Genomic DNA, 18,915 nt, shown 5'->3' with positions numbered 1-18,915 from the left:
CCTGTGCGATCTAATTGGTCTGAGAGAGGTAACCGGCAGGAGGCGGTCTCTCAGGTACCCAGGTCCGATGCCATGTAGGGCTTTATAGGTAGCGACCAGCACCTTGAAGCGGATTCGGAGACTAATAGGTAGCCAGTGCAGCTCGCGGAGGATAGGTGTAACGTGGGTGTACCTTGGTGCACCCACAATCGCTCGCGTGGCTGCATTCTGGACTAATACATAAAAAGACAAGATACATTAGTCAAGAACCATAAGATACAGCACTTAATGATACGCATAGGGTACAAATAAGCAATCAGGAAACAATCAAAATCAATAGTAATGATACAAGCAACAAAGTTACAGTCCTGCACTGCAGTCATAAGGGGAGGAGATGGGTGATAGGAACGATGATAGGGGGACCTCGTTTGAGATGTCTGGGAGTTGCAGTCCAATATATTTGAAAGATACATTTGAGCAAAACTGGAGGCGGCTTTCACCGTCTTTTCATGCTCGTAAATTTCTAGTGGCGTTTTCCACTATTACTGTTGAAAATATGATAATTGATATCCAACTCTACTGATCCAGGTTGCAGAGAGCTTGGTAATGGCCAAGATGATTTAAAAGAGGACTAGAAACACATGTAGAACTTTAGCTTACCAATGGCTATGAATTCTAATGGCTGCACTATAAAAGGCTTTCTGAGTCAGGCAAGGATAGGTGAAACACCGTCTTTTCTGGGAAACGACTATTATTTCCCAGGCTGTGTCTGCTTAGACTGCACAGTTCCAGGAGGCATCGTGTAACAAAGAAGTTATTTATTTATCATAATGATATACATAGCTATTTTCACTCAGTCCTTTGGGGAGGAAGACTGACATTAATCACACTTGCCATCTTTTTAACCTTTAAATTTTATTGATTTAGGTCAGTGTTTCTCAACCTTGTCAACTTGAAGATGTCTGGACTTCAACTCCCAGAATTCCCCAGCCAGCAAATGCTGGCTGGGGAATTCTGGGAGTTGAAGTCCAGACATCTTCAAGTTGACAAGGTTGAGAAACACTGATTTAGGTAATCTTCAAACTTACAAAGAGATGCAGGCGTTTCTAGATAATAGCAGGCAGCCAATTTTGGCTATTCTTTGAAAACTAAGCAAGGATTAACCTAGTTTGCACTTCTGGTAACTCACCACCAGAAATCTCAGAACTGTATTATTTATTATTGAGCCCAAAATTTCTGTTGCTAAGTGAGTTTTGCCCCATTTCGTGCATTTTTCTTACAGTTGTTCATTGAATCACTGAAGTTATTAAGTTAGCAAGAGCCGTGGTGGTGCAGTGGTTAGAATGTAGTATTGCAGGCTAATTCTGCTAAGTGCGGAGTTCAAGTCTCACCAGGCTCAAGGTTGACTCAGCCTTCCATCCTTCCGAGGTGGATAAAATGAGGACCCAAATTGTTGGGGGCAATAGGCTGACTCTGTAAACCGCTTAAAGAGGGCTGTAAACCACTATGAAGCTGTATATAAGTGTAAGAGCTACTACTATTGCTAGTAACAGGATTGTTAAGTGAATCTGAGTTCCCCATTGATTTTACTTTTCAGAAGGTAGCAAAAAAGTGATCAAATAACACCCCCCCCCAGTACACTGCAAGTCATAAATATAAGCCAAGTGTCTGAATTTTGATCATGTGACCATGGGGATGTTACAATAGTAAGTGTGAAAAATGGTCTTGTCACTTCTCCAGTTAATATGCTTCAGAGCAGGTATTTTTCACATTCACACGTGCTACATTACAGATACTCCTTGACTGATAATCACAATTGACTATGAAACATCCATTGCTAAGCAAGACAAATGTTAAGTGAGTTTTGCTCCATTTTACCACCTTTCTTGCCACAGTTGTTAAGTGAATCACTACCGTTGTTATATTAGTAACATGGGTAAGTCAATCTAGCTTCTATTTCAAGTTGTTGGCTTTAGGCCCCAACGCCTTACACATTTATTGAATATATGCCTAAAGTCAATGCTGACTCTTAGGGACCCTATGCAGATGTGTTCTCTATGACCATTTTTACAACAACAAAAAATCCCCATGTAAATGGAGAAAATAAATCCAACAAAAGTAGAGGGAGGCTGCACTCTTTCTCCCTTTTAGACAAGACTAGGCTCAACTCCATTTCTCTCTTGGCTTAATCCACTCAGACCCAAATTGACATTTCCTGCCCCCTGTAATCCCATAGAAAACAAAACAATAAAAACTTGCTCACAAGTATCCGCCAAGGGCAGCCTTAAGAAGGGAATTACAACCCATGTACTGTAATAGCAAGGAGAGAAATTCCTTAACATTCCATCCTCAATCAGCCTGATTATTTCAACATTACATCTCCTTAACAAGGGTCTTACCCCGCTCTGCTGGTTTCCTGAAAAGGCCACTTTACCTAATAATCTAGGTACCGTATTTTTCAGAGTATAAGACGCTCCAAAGTATAAGACACACCAAAGTATAAGACACACCTAGCTTTTGGGGAGCAAAACAAGGGGTAGGGGAATCTGCCTCCCAGCAATTTGCCTCCTTGCAACAAATAGCAAACAGTACAGACGACATACACTGTTTGTAGTGTTACATTTCAGACTATACTTACACAGATGCTGTTAAAATTGATGTGGCTTTCTGGAAGTATAGTTATTCTCTGCTATTTAAAAGAAGATACAATAGCAGTGGACCTCTTCAGATCAAGCATTTATTTTAAAAAGCTTCTTCATTTTGTTAAGTTGTATAGAACAATAATAATTTTTTTTAAAAAATAAATCTAATAATTTGAACATTCCATAGGCTTTTATAGTTATTGACTTACCTCCTTGCAGCAAACAGCCTGATTAACACAAGAAAAAAAAATCTGCCTCCCAGCAATTGTGCAGCAAACAGCAAGTTTCGCTTTTAATTTCAGCATGGGCCTCCTGATCATCAGCTGTTTCAGACTGCAGGGATTGCCATAGCCCCATGATGGTGAACCTATGGCACGTGTGCCACAGGTGGCACGCAGAGCCATTTGTTAGGGCACGTGGGGTGCTGCCATGTCAGCTGGCCAGCGCACATGCGTGTGCTGGCCAGCTGACTTTGGCCTTCTTTTGAGGCCGTTTTTCACCTTCCAGAGGCTTCCTTGAAGTCACTTCTAGTTTGTCCGTAGGGCCGATTTTCGCCCTTCGGAGCCTTCAGGGAAGCCTCCTGAAGGCTCCAGAGGTCAAAAATCGGCCCTACGGACAAACCAGAAGTCATAATTCCCGAACTTCTAGTTTGTCAGTAGGTCCATTTTTCGCCCTCCCGAGCCTTCAGGGAAGCTCCTGAGGCCTCCAGAGGGCGTCCGTTGAGGCTGTTTTCACCTTTCCCAGGCTCCTAGAAAGCCTCTGGAGCCTGGGGAGGGTGAAAAAAATCACTCCAAAAGTGGAGGGGGTTGCTGGTTGTACGCGCATGCGTGCAGGCGGGGGTAGGTGGGTGTCACACGAATAGCATTGTGGGTATGAGATGCCCGCGCACGACCCCCTTGTACTCCCCCTGCTTTTGGCATGAGAGCCAAAAAAGGTTCGCCATCACTGCCATAGCCTATTGCCGCCTGTGCAAGCCCTATTTTCCCTGTTTGCTGCAAGGAGGTAAATTGCTGGGAGGCAGAGGCCAAAGGGTGGGGACTGGTGGGTGGGTGGGTCTACATTCAGTGTATAAGACACCCAAATTTTCACCCTCTTTTAGGGAGGGGAAGGTGTGTCTTATACTCCTAAAAATATGGTACATAGACAAGGACTTGCCTACTACCCCAAACTGATCCTTAATATTGCCAACTTTGCAGCCTTCAATTTCTATAAAAAACCTTTGCTTTCCCATTGTTCAAGGTTCCTCTTTCTTGCAAAACAGCTGTGCAAAACATCATTCCAAGAAACAGACTTCTCCCTAGTATTGTGCTGTAAACTTCTGAATTTCCCATGACAACTAAGATATAAATGTAGACCAAAAAAATTTACATGATGAAAGGAGCACAAAGTTTTCCAGAAAATTGTATTTACACCTTACTCGTTTTTCTAAAACAAAAGGACACGTTTATTTTGAAGTTTTAAAAAGGTTTATTTTCTTGGAGAAATTTTAGATTCACAATCAAAACAGAAACCACGATAATCACCCCTGTGTCTAAAGGATGCCATGTTGAACTTCATACCACACTGTAACATTTTCTAGCAAGGAAAAGAATTAATGTATCAGGCTTCCAACTTTGTTTGAAAGGGCCTCACAGGGGACAATTTTAATGACTCAGAGATTTCCTGCCTTTCAGCATTCTTCGAAGGATCACTTCGATCCCACTGGCACTGCGGATACGTCTAATCCATCCATGTTTGTGCTTTCGCTTGATATTCGATGGCTGGTACTCATTGCCCCGGCTTCTTGGACGAATCTGCTGGTAATTCCAGGGCACGACCGGCCTAGGAATGCTTTGGAAAGCATTGGCAGACTCTACTGACCGAAAGGAATTAAGAATCTGTTGCCATGGGGTGGAAAAAGCAGAGGAGATTCCACGCTGCCAAAAGAGAGAGCTCATACTCCCTGCACCAACAGGAGAGATCTGGGAAAGAGAAATGAAAAAAATAACAATAATTTGCTTGTGTTATTTAACAAGGCTTTTCTTATCCTAACCTTTTTTTGCTGATGCTGTTGTGGCCCGCCAGTGGCCAGCAGAGCTGGCAGCAGTTTCTGGCAGTGGGGAGGTTGAGGAGGAACATGGGCCAGTCCTGGAGTCTGGGAAAGGCTCTGATGAGGGCTCTGTGTCGGAGGCAGAGAGGGGGCCAAGGCCATAAGCCAGCTATCAGCTGCCCTCAGAGTCAGACATCAGTGAGGCAGACGAACAGCTGGAGCCTCTTCCTTGTATGCGTATGCGCAGAGTTGCCAGACGAAGGGAATAGCTGAAGAACAGGGGTCGACTTGGGAATAAGGCCACATGTGGACAATTTATGGCCCCTCCCAGAGGAAATAAAAGAGGAGTCAAAGGGGAGTGGAGTTTGCAGGAGACAATTAGTTCACTTCATTGGTTAGTGATTCTCCGAGACTCCTTGCCAAGTTTTGCAGATATCGCCCTGGCAGCTCTCCAAGCCAGATAAGATCTGTGACTGTAATCCTCCCTTGAAAGACTTTGATGGATGTGAATGAGCAGTGAATGACTGTAAATTAATAAAAGGAGTTTTTGTCAGGACGAGGAATTTGTTTCATGCTCTTGGGAAGCCTGGGTCAGAACAGATGCCTAAACTAAGTAACTCTGGGAGTGAAGCAGGAAAGAGAGGGCTATAAAACTTTCCCATGAAAGCAACCTCTTTGTCAGTCATGGACGAGTGACCCTGAAGTTATAAGTAATTAATGGGAACAATTTAAATAACAATAGCACTTAGACTTATCTACCGCTTCACAGTGTTTTACAGCCCTCTCTAAGCAGTTTACAGAGTCAGCCTATTGCCCCCAACATTTTACCCACCATGGAAGGGTGGGAGGCTGAGTCAACCTTGAGCCTGGTGAGATTTGATCTGACAAATTGCAGTCATCAGAAGTGGCCTGCAGTACTGCATTCTAACCACTGGGCCAAATCAACATGATGCTGTTTGTTTGGGTTCTGGCATCTCCTTTAATGCCCTTCTCCTTCTGTGTCCATCCTGCAAACTCTTAACTAATCAAAAGCACAAGAATTTTTAAAAAACCAACAACATAGAAGGAGAAGTCCTTGAATTAAGTATGTATAGGAACAAAGGGTTTACTGAAATGTCTTTGGAAGGTTTACTGGAAGGTCTTAGGAGTTATAAAATAGTGATCAGCAACGGTGAGCCTTTGTCCACATGTTCACAGAAGTACCCAACTTGGCAGCATTTCACGAATGTAAAATCATAAAGAAAAAATCATGCTGATCCTTTCTTGACAATTGACTGCCTACCTGTAAAAGCCACCTACAGAATTTGAGTTACTTCTCTGAGAATTTCAAGCCTACTTACCGTACGAACAAACTGGTGGTTAGCCAAGTAGGGCCTGTTCAGTCGTGGCACTCTTCCCAAAGGAGGGGGAGTTCCTGTTGCCTGCATTTAGAAAGGTAGCAAATCAGGCAAGACTTTATTACCTTAAGTTGGCATTACTCTGTACCTACCCTTAGCCATGATTGTAATGAACAGGTAGTCCTTGACTTACAACAGTTTCTTTAGTGACCGCCTGAAGTTACAATGGCACTGAAAAGTGACTTATAACCATATTTCACACTTATGCCTGATGGCTATGGGCACGTGAATTACATTAGAATGTTTGACAAGTGATTCACATTTATGATGGTTGCATTGTCCCAGAGTCACGTGGTATCTTTTTTTGTGATCTTCTGACAAGGAAAGTCAATAGTGAAGCCAGATTCTCTTAACGACCGTGTTACTATTTTAAGAACTGCGGTGTTTCACTTAACCAATGTGGGGAGAAAAGTCATAAAATGGGGCAAAATTAACACAACAAATTTCTCACTTAGCAACATAACTTTTGGGCTCATTTGTAGTCGTAAGTTGAGAACTACCTGTGTTTCTACTACTGCATTCAAGTTATGTTCAGAAGGCTTCTTACGTTATCTAGACCAGTGTTTTTCAACCACTGTGCCGCGGCACACTAGTGTGCCGTGGCATAGTGTAAGGTGTGCCGTGGGAAAATTACTTTATATATAGTCAATATAGGCACAGAGTTAAATTTTTTTAACATTTTCTAATGGTGGTGTGCCTCGTGATGTTTTTCATGAAAAAAGTGTGCCTTTGCACAAAAAAGGTTGAAAAACACTGATCTAGACTACTTGTGTTTCTCAACCGTGGCAAGTTAATTGCTGGCTGGGGAACTCTGGGGGTTGAAGTCCACGAGTCTTCAACTTGTCAAGTTTGGAGACTCCTGTTCTAGACAAAGTAGACTTAGAATAACTTTATTGTCACTTTGAATCTACACTAATTGGCATACATTAAAATGAAATTTCATTGCGTACAGCTCTCAAAGGGTCACCATCCCCAATATACACTATATAAACATGAAAAAATAAATAATTACAATGTTATTTGCATACCTACATATATGACACAGAGAAGCAACAGTCCAGTTCGGATGTATACATGTACATGGTGAGAAAAATGAGTTTACCAGACGGATGGCCCAGGGAACAAAGTTGTTACAGAATTTGGTAGTCCTGCTAGAAATTCCTCCAAACTTCCTCCCAGAGGGGAGCAACAGAAATAGACTGTGAAGTGTGTGTGTGTGGTCACTAACAATGATTTGAGCTCTAAGCACATAGCGTTTATAAGCAGTATCCTGAATGACAGGAAGTGAGCTTCCCATAATCTTCTCAGCTGTCCTTACCACTCTCTGCATGGAGTAACAAGGTAACAATGCCTATGGTGATTCTCAATCATCCAGGTCATGGTTGACCAAAGGTGCTTTTTCAAAAGGCAACTGGACTTTTTTGTTTTTATTTTTTTCTTGAAGAAGTTTGGCTTTTTTTGGAGTATGGCCCCGATGAGTGCGCAATGCACACACACACATGCAACGTTTCCGCACAAATTTTTCAGCACTCGGTACCAAAAAGGTTCGCCATCATTGGACCAGCACATATGTACGAGGGGAACCTTTACCTTTATAGAATATGTACACAAAAGGAAAGGACAAACAATGAAGATAATGTGTATGTCCTTAGGAGATATAATGATATCGGAGTGTTGTAAAGATTGAAATTGTGACATAAAATGAAGAAAACTATACAAATCTATTTTTTTTAAAATGCACCTGAGATCACCATAAGAAAAATATACTATATATGTATATATATTTTTTCTCTTTTAAAAAAGAAGGAAGATGTTAAAATCAAATATGTATATTGAAATGGAATTATAAATACCATCAACATAAAATGGAGCTTGCTCAGAGGCTGAAATACACCAAGTAAATGAGATGAAGAGTGGGAAGTAGAGGAGAGAGGTAAGGGAAGAAGAGAGGGATAGGAGGGCAAGGGGGGGGAGAGGAGGAGAGAAAGGAGGAGTGGAAAGGGGAGAGAGGAGAAGGAGAGAGGAAGGGGAAGTAGAGAAGAGAAGGACAGAGGGAAGAAAGGAGGTAGAGAGGGGGAGGAGAGAGGGAGAAGAAAGTGATGGATAAGGTACAAATAAGGTGTATGGAGAGCAGAAGAGCCAATAATCGTTTTTGGGAGTTGACGGCAAGACGAATTGATGTAAACATTTAATAATATAATATAATGTTGGTTATGTAATAGTATATATGTGGTTATTTGTTATGAAAAAAATAAAAACTTTATTAAAAAAAATAAAAATCAATGAGAAGCGAAACGTCTTCAAGAGGAAAAAAAACCCAAAGAAAGTCCAGAGTTGCCTTTTGAAAAGGAAGCATCTTTGGGGACTAAGCAAGGCTCCATCCCTGGGGACGTTTAAGGGGGCGAGGAGGCCCCAGCAGAGAGAAAGAGAGAGCAAACTGATGGGCGGGAGCTCTGGTTCTTTAGTCCGCGCCGCTTCTGGGCTTCGGCGGGGCTGCCTCCTCGGGGACCCCGAGTCTGCAAGCGGCCGCTTTCCGCTCGCATGAGCCGCCGAGTCGCTGCCTTCCTCCTCCGCTTTCCTCCCCCCCCCCCCGTGTCCCATCCCACCCCAGTTCCGACCCCAACATAGTCCATACTTGCTCTGCCTCGAAACTGAAGTCCTTGCAGGTCGTGCTAAGGAGTCAAATGGAAAGGTTAAGCGGAAGAGGCGGTCATTCGCAGCGATAACTTCCGAGTCATGTCAATTTTCCCTTGCAGGACAGAACGGCAAAGCTCGTTTAGCTTATAGATGCGAGTAGGAGGAGCGGTAGCAGCCTCTATCCTAGGGCGACTGCTGCCACCTAATGATAGTTCCTATTTTAGCAGCCTAAATCCGGTGGGCCAAACCGTCACGGCTCAGCTGTCTCTTGATGTCAAGGAGTTTATTTGAATAGCCACGCCTTCTTGTAGGCGCGTTTAACCAATGGTGTGTCTTTGCTATCACCACGCCCCTCTGTCTAGAACAGAGCTCTTCAAACTTGGCAACTTTAAGACTTGAGGACTTCAACCCCCAGAATTCTCCAGCCAGCTATGCTGTCTCTGATGTCAAGAAGTTTATTTGAATAGCCACGCCTTCTTGTAGGCGTTTAAACCAATGGTGTGTCTTCGCTATCACTACGCCCCTCCGTCTAGAACAGAGCTCTTCAAACTTGGCAACTTTAAGACTTAGGGATTTCAACTCCCAGAAGTCCCCAAATCTTAAAGTTGCCAAGTTTGGGGGGCCTCAGGTCTAGAAACAAGCGAAATGGGGAGGCACTCCCCAGAATTCTTTGCCTGGGGAATGTGGTTGTTTATCACCTTTCTCTATACAGATATACCGTAGTACATTGCAATAGGATAAAATAAAGGTTGAGTTTGTAAGAATTCACTCGATCAATACAAACTTCAAATTGTATTCACCAGTTTGGTTGGGTCAAAATGCATCTGGGCAGTAGTTGATCGTCAGTTTCAAATGTTGAATATTATCATTTGCATCAAAATAAATGCAAGCATAATGCTCACTATGACAATCTATGTATCATCAGCACCATTCTGTGAATATTTGAAAATTTTAACGTGCATTAAATATATGCACCTCATTTCATATTAAACATGACTATGTTGATGAACCATTTTTATTTAAAAGCCATAACTTGTCCAAAGGGAAGCAAAAAGATGCTTCGTTGATCACATTGTCACTTTTTTTCTTTTCTTCTATAGCAGTAGCCCTTACTTCTTTGCACAGTATTTCATTCCATTCATCTGATGACATGAACATCATCCATTAAAGCTAACATCCTTGCCTACTTTTAAGGAAGTGGGACAAAATTCTTTAGATTTTCTGCATAAAAGCTGTGCATACTTTGAATATATAAAAAGCATTATTTCTCAGAGCCACACACCCTAAAAAGCATTTCCTTACATTTAGAACACGCCAGAAGCTAAATTGAGAAACATTTTGGAAAAAACAATTACTGCCAACCTACCTTCCATTGAACACTGTACAACACCATTGTACACTGCACAAGTAAAAAAGAGGGCCCTGAAAATATCTACAGACCCCTCGTACATAAAATGTTTCAACTCCTACCCTCAAAACAACGCTATAGAGCACTGCACACCAAGACAACTAGACAGAAGAACAGTTTTTTCCACGAATGCCATCACTCTGCTAAACAAATAATTCCCTCACCATTGTCAAACTATTCACTAAGGCTGCGTTATTATTACTATTAGTCTTCTCATCCTTCCTATCACCCATCTTCTCCCACTTATGACTGAATGACTCGTACATAAAATGTTTCAACTCCTACCCTCAAAACAACGCTATAGAGCACTGCACACCAAGACAACTAGACAGAAGAACAGTTTTTTCCACGAATGCCATCACTCTGCTAAACAAATAATTCCCTCACCATTGTCAAACTATTCACTAAGGCTGCGTTATTATTACTATTAGTCTTCTCATCCTTCCTATCACCCATCTTCTCCCACTTATGACTGAATGACTGTAACTTTGTTGCTTGTATCCTTACGATTTATATTTATCTTGATGGTTTCCTGATTGCTTATTTGTACCCTATGACTATCATTGTACCTTATGATTCTTGAGTCTTGACGAATGTATCTTGGATTTTTATGTACACTAAGAGCATATGCACCAAAGATAAATTCCTTGTGTGTCCAATCACACGTGGCCAATAAAGAATTCTATTCTATTCTATTCTATTCTATTCTATTCTATTCTATTCTATTCTATTCTATTCTATTCTATTCTATTCTATTCGAAACAAAAAGACCACATCTCCCAACATGCCTATCGGCATCTGGCGCATGCGCAGCTTGTGGCTACAGCTCCCGGCAATAGCCATGAGGTAAGAGTTTGGAAAACGTTACCAGAAGGGGGCGCCTATAACCTAAGCCCAGCAAAGAGAAGTTATAGACTACACTTCCCGTCGTACTTTGCAGCTTTAAAGGCTGCCGCCGCGCGGATGAATGACGTTACACAGGGGCGTTTCTGCTCCATAATGGTTGAGGGGGCGTGTCCCAGGGGCTTCCGCCGCCACCGCCGCGGAGATTCCCAAGATGGCGGCGCTGACTGAGAGGGGGTACGCGCTGTCCTGCGGGCGCCTCGGCCGCGGCACACGAATCTCTGTCTTCCACGTCAAGCTGACCGATTCGGCCCTGCGAGCCTTTGAGGCCTTCCAGGGACGCAAGGTGGGTCTTCGAGCCGGGAGGGGGCGGGGTAGCGACCCTCCTCTTATATTAGGAGAAGTTGGTTATGGTGGGTGGGTGGGGAGTAGCCGCCTCCTCTTAATGCCAGCTCGAAAAGTGGTAGGCTGGAAAATTGGGGGGGGGGGCTTCCTTTCTCCTACCAACACAGGGCTGGAGAGAAAAGGAAGGTGGACTCCCCTTCCCCTTAAATTGGCTAGGGAGCAGGAAGAGGGGGAACCCCCTCTCCTCCAAAGTAATCCTCGAAGGGAGATGCCGTCAACAAGAAGCAAATGGCTCTTTTTAAGGACAGAGCCCTTCTTCCAAATATAGGGGGAACGCAGGAGGGTGGTGATGAAATCTTTCCCCTGCCACGAAAAGAAAATAAATGACCTGGATTAAGGAGAGAGAGAAAAACCGACTTCTCTAGCAAATCTCGATGTAAGGAAATATGGAAAAAGCCACCCCCCCAAAAAAATCAAAAAATAAATACCATCCTGGGAGGTGTCTTGCTTCAGCTCCCAGTAAGAATTGAGCAACCAACCATGGAAAAAAATGTATGCAGTATATTAAGGAAATGATACACCTTTCACTCCAAAGGACCACTTTGGAAGCTTCTCCTTTCTAAATATCAAAGATGTAGCTTGGTTTTTTTAAAAAAAAAATCCCTTGTAGGTAAAGGCCAAAGTGCTACTGTAGAAGGTAATAAGAAAGCAGCTTGTCATACCTTTTTAATAGTCAATTAGGGGACTGAACATGGGTTGGAAATTAGGCCACTGGAGTAGGGATGCTTGAGTGCAAAAAATAGGATTTGAATTTTCTGAATTGATTGAACTCTCTTGAGAGGGGAGTCTTGGTTTTCTTGTCAGGAAGGCTCTCTTAAAATGGATGCAGGACACAGAAAAGTACAAATCTCCTTATTGCTATCTCCAAATGTGCCATGGAAGTTAAGAGAAGAGGTTCTTTTCATAAATCTTTAAAGGAATGAAGTGATAGGCGCATGGATTGATTTGGGGATTTGTTGAAATTAGACACTCCCTTGTTACACCCACCCCACCCAAAAAAAGCTCTCTAAAACGCCTGTCTAATAAGATTTGAATAAATGAAATATGAGAAATAAATATCTAAATAAAGTGTAAGATATTGATGAGACAGTCTTGGGTTGGGAATACTTTACAAAGAAATATGCTTTGAAATGTTTTTAAGGAACAGTATTGATAATTTCTGGGAAGGAAAATATAATGTGAATTAAGAGTACACTAAATTGTATACAGAATAGATTTCCAAATGTTAGAAAAAGTAAAGGTGTTTTTTTTAAAAAAAGAATGCTGTTGGGAAGGCAGTTTTTAAAAGGGACATGTTGGGTTCTATTCTGTTCTATTTTCCATTATCAGGCATATATGAGGAGGACCTGAACAGGTTCCTCGACTTTCATGTTGTAGCATAAAGGGAGAATGAGCAACAACAATGAGCAATGTGTGTGTGTGTGTGTGGAGAGAGAGAGAGAGAGATAATTGAAATAAATCCATGAAGATGGCAGCTTCCTTTTGCCTTGCTCAATTATGCTGTGTTGGGGGTGGAGTGTGGGGGATTTGCCCAAGCCTTGGTTAAGGACTGCAGTGTGGAGAGTCTTATCCTGTATAGCAGTGAACTCAAGTGCTTTTGAGTTATGTGAGGATTGTAGCTAGTAAAAGAGCTCTCTTTTTTCATTGGACACCTGGCCACGGGAAACATTTCACTGATTTCCTGCTGCTAAGTGTGAAAAGAACAATTGGGTCCTCCATCAATAGTGGACAAAGATTGTGTCGACCATTGAAAAAATGGTTGTTGTTTTTTTTAAAATAAACTTTTTAGGTCCATCCCTTTAAAAAAAAAAGTTACATAAACACTTTTTGTCATATGGTAAGATTTCTTTGGATGGCATGCAACAATGCCTAAAACTCATATTTCTAATCTTTAGATAGAGAGAGGAAGTTGAGATAATCCTACCGGTAGTTATAGAAATATCCCCGTCATCCATCTTTTTTCTCTGTCTCTTTTTCCAGTCTGAAAATCTAGAACTTCTATATATTTTGGTCTAAATTTTTCTGTTGATCCATATCTTAAATGGACCTTTTTTGCAGCTTTAAGAAGATAATTAAATAGCCTCTTCCTTGTTCTTCATATCCTCAGTCTCAAGTGGAAATTCTTGGCTATGACTTACTGACTTCCTCCCCCAGTCCTTGTTTTACCAAGAACATCAGTACTGAATACACTTTAAAGGGATGCACCATTTTTATTTGCTTTTATTAAATGGAGAACTGGAATCTGGCTGGGGGAAGGGTCGTTTCATTGCCAAGTCGCTGCTGCTTACTGTCTTGTGTTAAGTTGTGTGAACTCTGATGACGGAGATCCTGACTTAGATTTCTTGGGGGGTTGCCAAATGCTGTACTTTGGAAGCTCTTCTTTGGAGGGGGTGTCGAAATACTTTTTGGTCGCCTAAATTGAACTCTTGGAAAGAGTTTAAGCAATATGGGCTTTGAAGGAAAATATTGACTCCTTTTTAAAATAGTGATTTTCAAAATGAATTGTGCCTCTTCTTCAAAATATAATCATTTTGTTTCCAGTGCTCCCCTCCATCCAAGTTGAGCTGCAGTAGCCAAGAGGCAAACCTGTTTATCATTGGGAACCTCAGCTTCCAGTAAAAGCAGTTTGGGATTGTGTCATTCTCTATTTTTAATGTGGGATGTTGGTTACCCGGTGGGCCCCAGGCGAGCTAGGAAGAGGGCTCCTGCTAATTACTAGCTGAATACTGATCACCTTAGCATGGATTTCTTTATGCAATTACTTCCAAGGACATATTCAACAGTTGCAGAAAAAAATTGGAGCCAGAATGATATGAAACAGAGGAAGTGCTTGATACTTTTCTCCAAAAAAGGATTTTCTCACTTGTGAGGTTTTTCCCCCTCAGATACAGTTGTGTAACTTGGGTGAGCAAACAGAGTAGGCAGATCATATACATTTCCTGAAGAAGACAGGAAGGAGGGTGGTCTTCCAATATCATCACCCCCAAATTACGGCAATAAATTACAGCTGTGGGATTTCATGGCATTAATGATCATTTTGGGGCTGTAATCTGAAAGTATTGCATAATGCCATTGTTCCAATGATTGCAACAAAAATTAATCTTATGAAATTTAGGTCCAGTCCTACCAGCAATGCATCCTTTCTAGGAAACTGGATTTGGTCAAGTCTAATTCTTGATTCTTCAATATAGAGCAGGGATGTCAAACTCTACTTCATTGAGAGCCGCATCAGCGTTGTGTTTGATCTCGGGAGGCGGGGTTTGGGTGGCCGGTTATACATCACTCATGCCAGGGGTGCCTGTGGTAGCCTGAGAGCTCTGCCAGCGAAAACGGGCTGTTTCCAGGGTGGCCCTGCAAGGCAGATCTAAGCACCCCATGGGCCGGCTTATTATTAGCAGTGACTCTTCTCTGAATTGCCTTTCCCCTTTTTAATTTAACTGTTCAGTGTAAACCTGAGTATACCTCTTAGCTGTGTTGCGCAGCCAAGGTGGCGCAGTGGTTAAATGCAGCACTGCAGGCTACTGCTAGATCAGCAGGTCAGCGGTTCAAATCTCACCGGCTCAGGGTTGACTCAGCCTTCCATCCTTCCGAGGTGGGTAAAATGAGGACCCAGATTGTTGGGGGCAATATGCTGACTCTCTGTAAACCGCTTAGAGAGGCCTGAAAGGCCTATGAAGCGGTATATAAGTCTACTGCTATTGCTATTGTTCATTGTAACACCCTTGCAGGTTTTACGAAAAGAGGCCGTTGACAGAGGCCCTTTCACTGCAAGAGTTTGTTGATGCAGGGTAAATTTGATTGCATTTTTCTGTTGACCCAAACTGGACCTGGCTCCATATCATGTGCAAAGTCGGCCATTGCAAAGTTTATTATTTTGACTCTGAAATCCCAGTTTAGATCCCCACTTGATTTTGAAACACACTGGTTAAACTTCTTATGGCCTAACATTAGTTGACACATTGAATTCTCTGTTCATTCTCTATTCATTCATAGAAGGTCCAGATAATTCCTTTGGCCTGTGTTTCCTGCAAGAGATAATAGGACGTTATGTATGAAAGAGAGAGTATATTCATGGAGTGTTTAGTGCTGGAAAGAGCATCAAAAATCATCCATCACTTCTGTTAGGAACCTCTTCCTAGATTGTTTTGAAATTCAGATTTCTGCAATAAGCATCCTTAGATGATGTGGTTTATATCCCCTTTCCGGCACTATATATAGAGTTTTAAAATCTACTAATCTTGTTCAGTGTGTTTTTCTCAACTCATAGTAACTGACAATTAGGTGGAAAAATATCAGAGCAACCTGATAAATAAAGACGGGTGAACTTTCACCATCTCTGCATTGCCGCGTAAAGGAAATGTGACTGTCTGGCCCCGCTGTGTTAAAGAAATTATGCTGTGTCTTTATGTGGGCTTGGTACACATTAATGCGCCCAGTATCACAAACATAATTTGCCATCAATCAGGATTAAGCACCCATTGCTTTTGTTCGAAGTACAAATGACACAACTGAGCAATTTAGTATATTTGTGATTTGCAAATTGAGTACAGATTCATAGTATAATGGCTTGTTCAAAATGGCAGTTAAGTACATGGATCTTTGAAGGTCTCTGGAGTCAGTGTGAGGTGGTGTGAATGGTTGCAGGCTTGCAGTTTTCTGATAAGAATAAATAGATTCTTCTGGAGGATAGGATTAATCCTGAGCACCTGAGGAGTTTGATTCAGTGGCCAAAGATTTGAAAAATGTTATATGTATCTGTGCACTTTGTCTTTGCAGAATGCCGAGGGTGGCACCTATGAATGTGAAACATCCTTTTGTCCAGCCCCACCCTATACTTAAGTCTTTGACAGGTCTCTATCCTGTTGAAAACCTTCTGGGGAAGGCAGTTCTGCCACACACAAAGCAGCTGGGTGGATTTGTCTATTTGCATTGAGGTGCGCCCCCCCCCCCCTCCTCTTGCTCACGCACATCAAGACCTGTGGTAATTGAATGTCATCTGAAGTAGTTGTGACATCCTGTGAGTAGCCAGATTGGCAAGGAAGTGCCTCTTTGGAGACGTACGTATTTAAGTGACTGGCAGTGATTCAAAGGAAGGCAATAGTTAGGAAATCCCTGAGTCTGAATCGTGCTTTGAGAGGACAACTGAGGGGCGAAGCTTCTGTTTTGCATGAAGACAGCAGGTCCGGTCCTCTGAATCTCAAAAACCCAGTTGGTTGTTAAAGATCATTCCTTCAAACTCAGGAGAGCTAATTCTAACCTGAGCAGGTTGGACTATGGGCAATAGACCAGGGCACACAGAGAAAAGCAGGAGAAAGGCAGATGCGTGTGTGTTGTTGGATAATGTAATGTCTCTTTGCTAAGTATGTGTATGTACATACATGCATACATACCTGTGTGTGTGTGTAATACAGAAAGAGGGAGGGAGGGAGGAGTGGGCAAGTATGAGATCAGGTGTGGCCCAAAGTAATAGTCTTATTTTTTTTTTCAGAATATCTTCTTTGCAAATTGTTGTAGGTGGTTTTGTTTTGTAAGAAAAATGGAATTTTGAATGGAATTGATCATATCTGTCACCTGTACAATATGTAGAATTGTCTTAATGTGGGGATAGATTATCTGTCCTTCTAGTGGCCCCATATTTTCTCTCTGTTTCAATGACTTTACAGGTTCTGAGATGAGGAAGGATCTCTTCCTCCATCTCAGAACCTATAAAATCATTGATTCCATTTGCTACCTCATCCTTTTAACCAGAGATTAGGCTGATGACGTTTTTCATTCGAAACAGCTACCTTGGATCATAAGACCTCTGTTAATTATTGCTTGTCTCTTTATTTCTAATCCTGTAGCATTATCTTGCAGATAAACCTCTCCCTATGTTATTAGTCTTTAAAATTGTATTTCCTGCCTGGTCATATGTATTACTTGTATCTGAGTTGCAGTTGAGTGCAGACCTTGTCAGGAAATTTCTCAGACCAAAATTGAACTCACTTTGGATCTGGATAGCATATTTATTAACACATATGTGTATTTATCATTTTTAATTGGTGGTTAGCCACCAATAATCATATATTTGAGAGAGGAAGCCATATAAATATAATGTAGATTGTCCTCACTTAGTGACAATCACTGAAGGATGATTCATCAGCAGTTATGACACCGGTGGAAAAAATAACTTTGCCAACAGATCATCACATTTATGATCTTTGCAGGTCTGTAAAGCAGGTCTGAAAGCTGAAGTAAGATCGTAATCATAGTCACAGTTTCACTGAGCAAACTTTGCTTAAGAGCTTTGCTTAATGGCCAAGTTGCCAGTCCCAATTGTGGTTACTAAAAGAGGGCTAGTAAATAAATATGAGTAAGGTACCTTCCAGGGATGTTGGTAATTTAAAGGTAACAGAGGAGCAAGTCAAGTTCCAGAGAGGTAGGTGTGTTAGTTCCCATAGACAGGCAGACAGATTTAAGGCACTGGAGTTTTATGAATATATATCATAATGCAGTGGCCATTGGGTCAGGAATGCTGCTTTCACAATAAATCTTATTAATCTTTAAGCTGCTGCAAAGTGTGGGTAGGCACACAAGGAATGAAAAGTCAGCAAGTAGGCGAAGTTAATACTCAGTTCTAGGAACATTTGGTCGGTTCCTATTTGTAAAATAGACCTGATAGTAAAACACATGACTCCTCTGATTGTATCTTGTAGATTTGATCAGAACTTGCTGGTTTCTCAGCTCATCTCTTTCTCTTCCCCCCCCACCCCCATGCACAGGGGGAAAATTGCCAATCCCCCCCCCCCCAATGAGTGCAGTTGTAATGGGATCCAGCAGCAGATCTGAGGGTTATTATGCAATCTCTTCCTTTGCTGCACGCTTTGTCAGTAGTTTACTTTTCCCTGGGTGTGTGTGGAAGATAGCAACAAATGAGGCATTTGGAGCAGAGATAGTGGAGACCAGTATTTACAAAACAATATGGAAATACAGATTTTAAAGAGCTGCTTGTGTTGTTTTCCTAGCCACTCTTGTTACATCTGCCGTTTCTCTTACAAGACAAAGCAATCAGCTCCTCTCTTGCCACCCTGTTGCTCTCTAAAGAATTAAAACAAGGGAAGGGTCGAGTTTATATAATTGGGCTAGGAATTCTGCATCCTGCATGGGGCCAATTAGGAATCTCGAGGTTAGTGGTATTTCTTCTTCTTTTCCTTTAACCTCTGGAATTATTTTGTGAAATTGCACAACAGAATAGAGGAACAACATACATCAGTTAAGGACGGTAGGTGTCTCTTTAATCCGTAGGAGTGGTTGACCAGCATGTGCAGGTGGGAAATGCTGGAACGTTCTGTGCTCTTCCGGGAACCCTCTGAATCTGACTGTGCTACTCAAATGGGCAGTTTCACAAAGTTTGGCCCAGTCTTTGGGGAATGGTGTTATGCTAGGGAATGGATGGCTTTGTTTTTTTTGTCTAGAGGCCCATAATATTTTAGGAAAATATTTTCAGACGATATTCCTAGAACCATCTGAAGCTGTCTTTTGCTAAGTCTGATAATGAGGCCAGCCAGTGGTGGGTTCCTAGTAGTGCCGTCCGGA

The 18,915-nt window shown here is 42.0% G+C and overlaps 2 protein-coding genes across 2 annotated transcripts in view; one reads left to right on the top strand and one right to left on the bottom strand.

Moving 5' to 3' along the window:
* Positions 1-4,064: 4,064 nt before the first annotated feature.
* MRPL34 (mitochondrial ribosomal protein L34) lies at positions 4,065-7,136 on the bottom strand (the record flags this gene model as incomplete). Its single annotated transcript, XM_087704863.1, has 3 exons — positions 4,065-4,582; positions 5,991-6,071; positions 7,080-7,136. Coding segments are annotated over 3 exons (456 nt in total), but the record flags the coding sequence as incomplete, so codon positions are not given.
* Positions 7,137-11,118: 3,982 nt separating this feature from the next.
* The window catches only part of ELL (elongation factor for RNA polymerase II), a 59,339-nt gene continuing 51,542 nt past the window's right edge, over positions 11,119-18,915 (top strand). Inside the window, exon 1 of the mRNA XM_087702246.1 lies at positions 11,119-11,281. Coding sequence (XP_087558372.1) covers positions 11,150-11,281 — 132 coding nt within the window. The 5' untranslated portion in view covers positions 11,119-11,149. The remainder of the gene's footprint in view (positions 11,282-18,915) is intronic.

Source organism: Thamnophis sirtalis, unplaced genomic scaffold (assembly GCF_051295495.1).
Source record: "Thamnophis sirtalis isolate CommonGarterSnake01/CBP01778 unplaced genomic scaffold, rThaSir2_p1.2 scaffold_1, whole genome shotgun sequence".
Lineage (NCBI taxonomy): Eukaryota > Metazoa > Chordata > Lepidosauria > Squamata > Natricidae > Thamnophis > Thamnophis sirtalis.
This window is presented reverse-complemented; position numbering and strand designations above follow the sequence as displayed.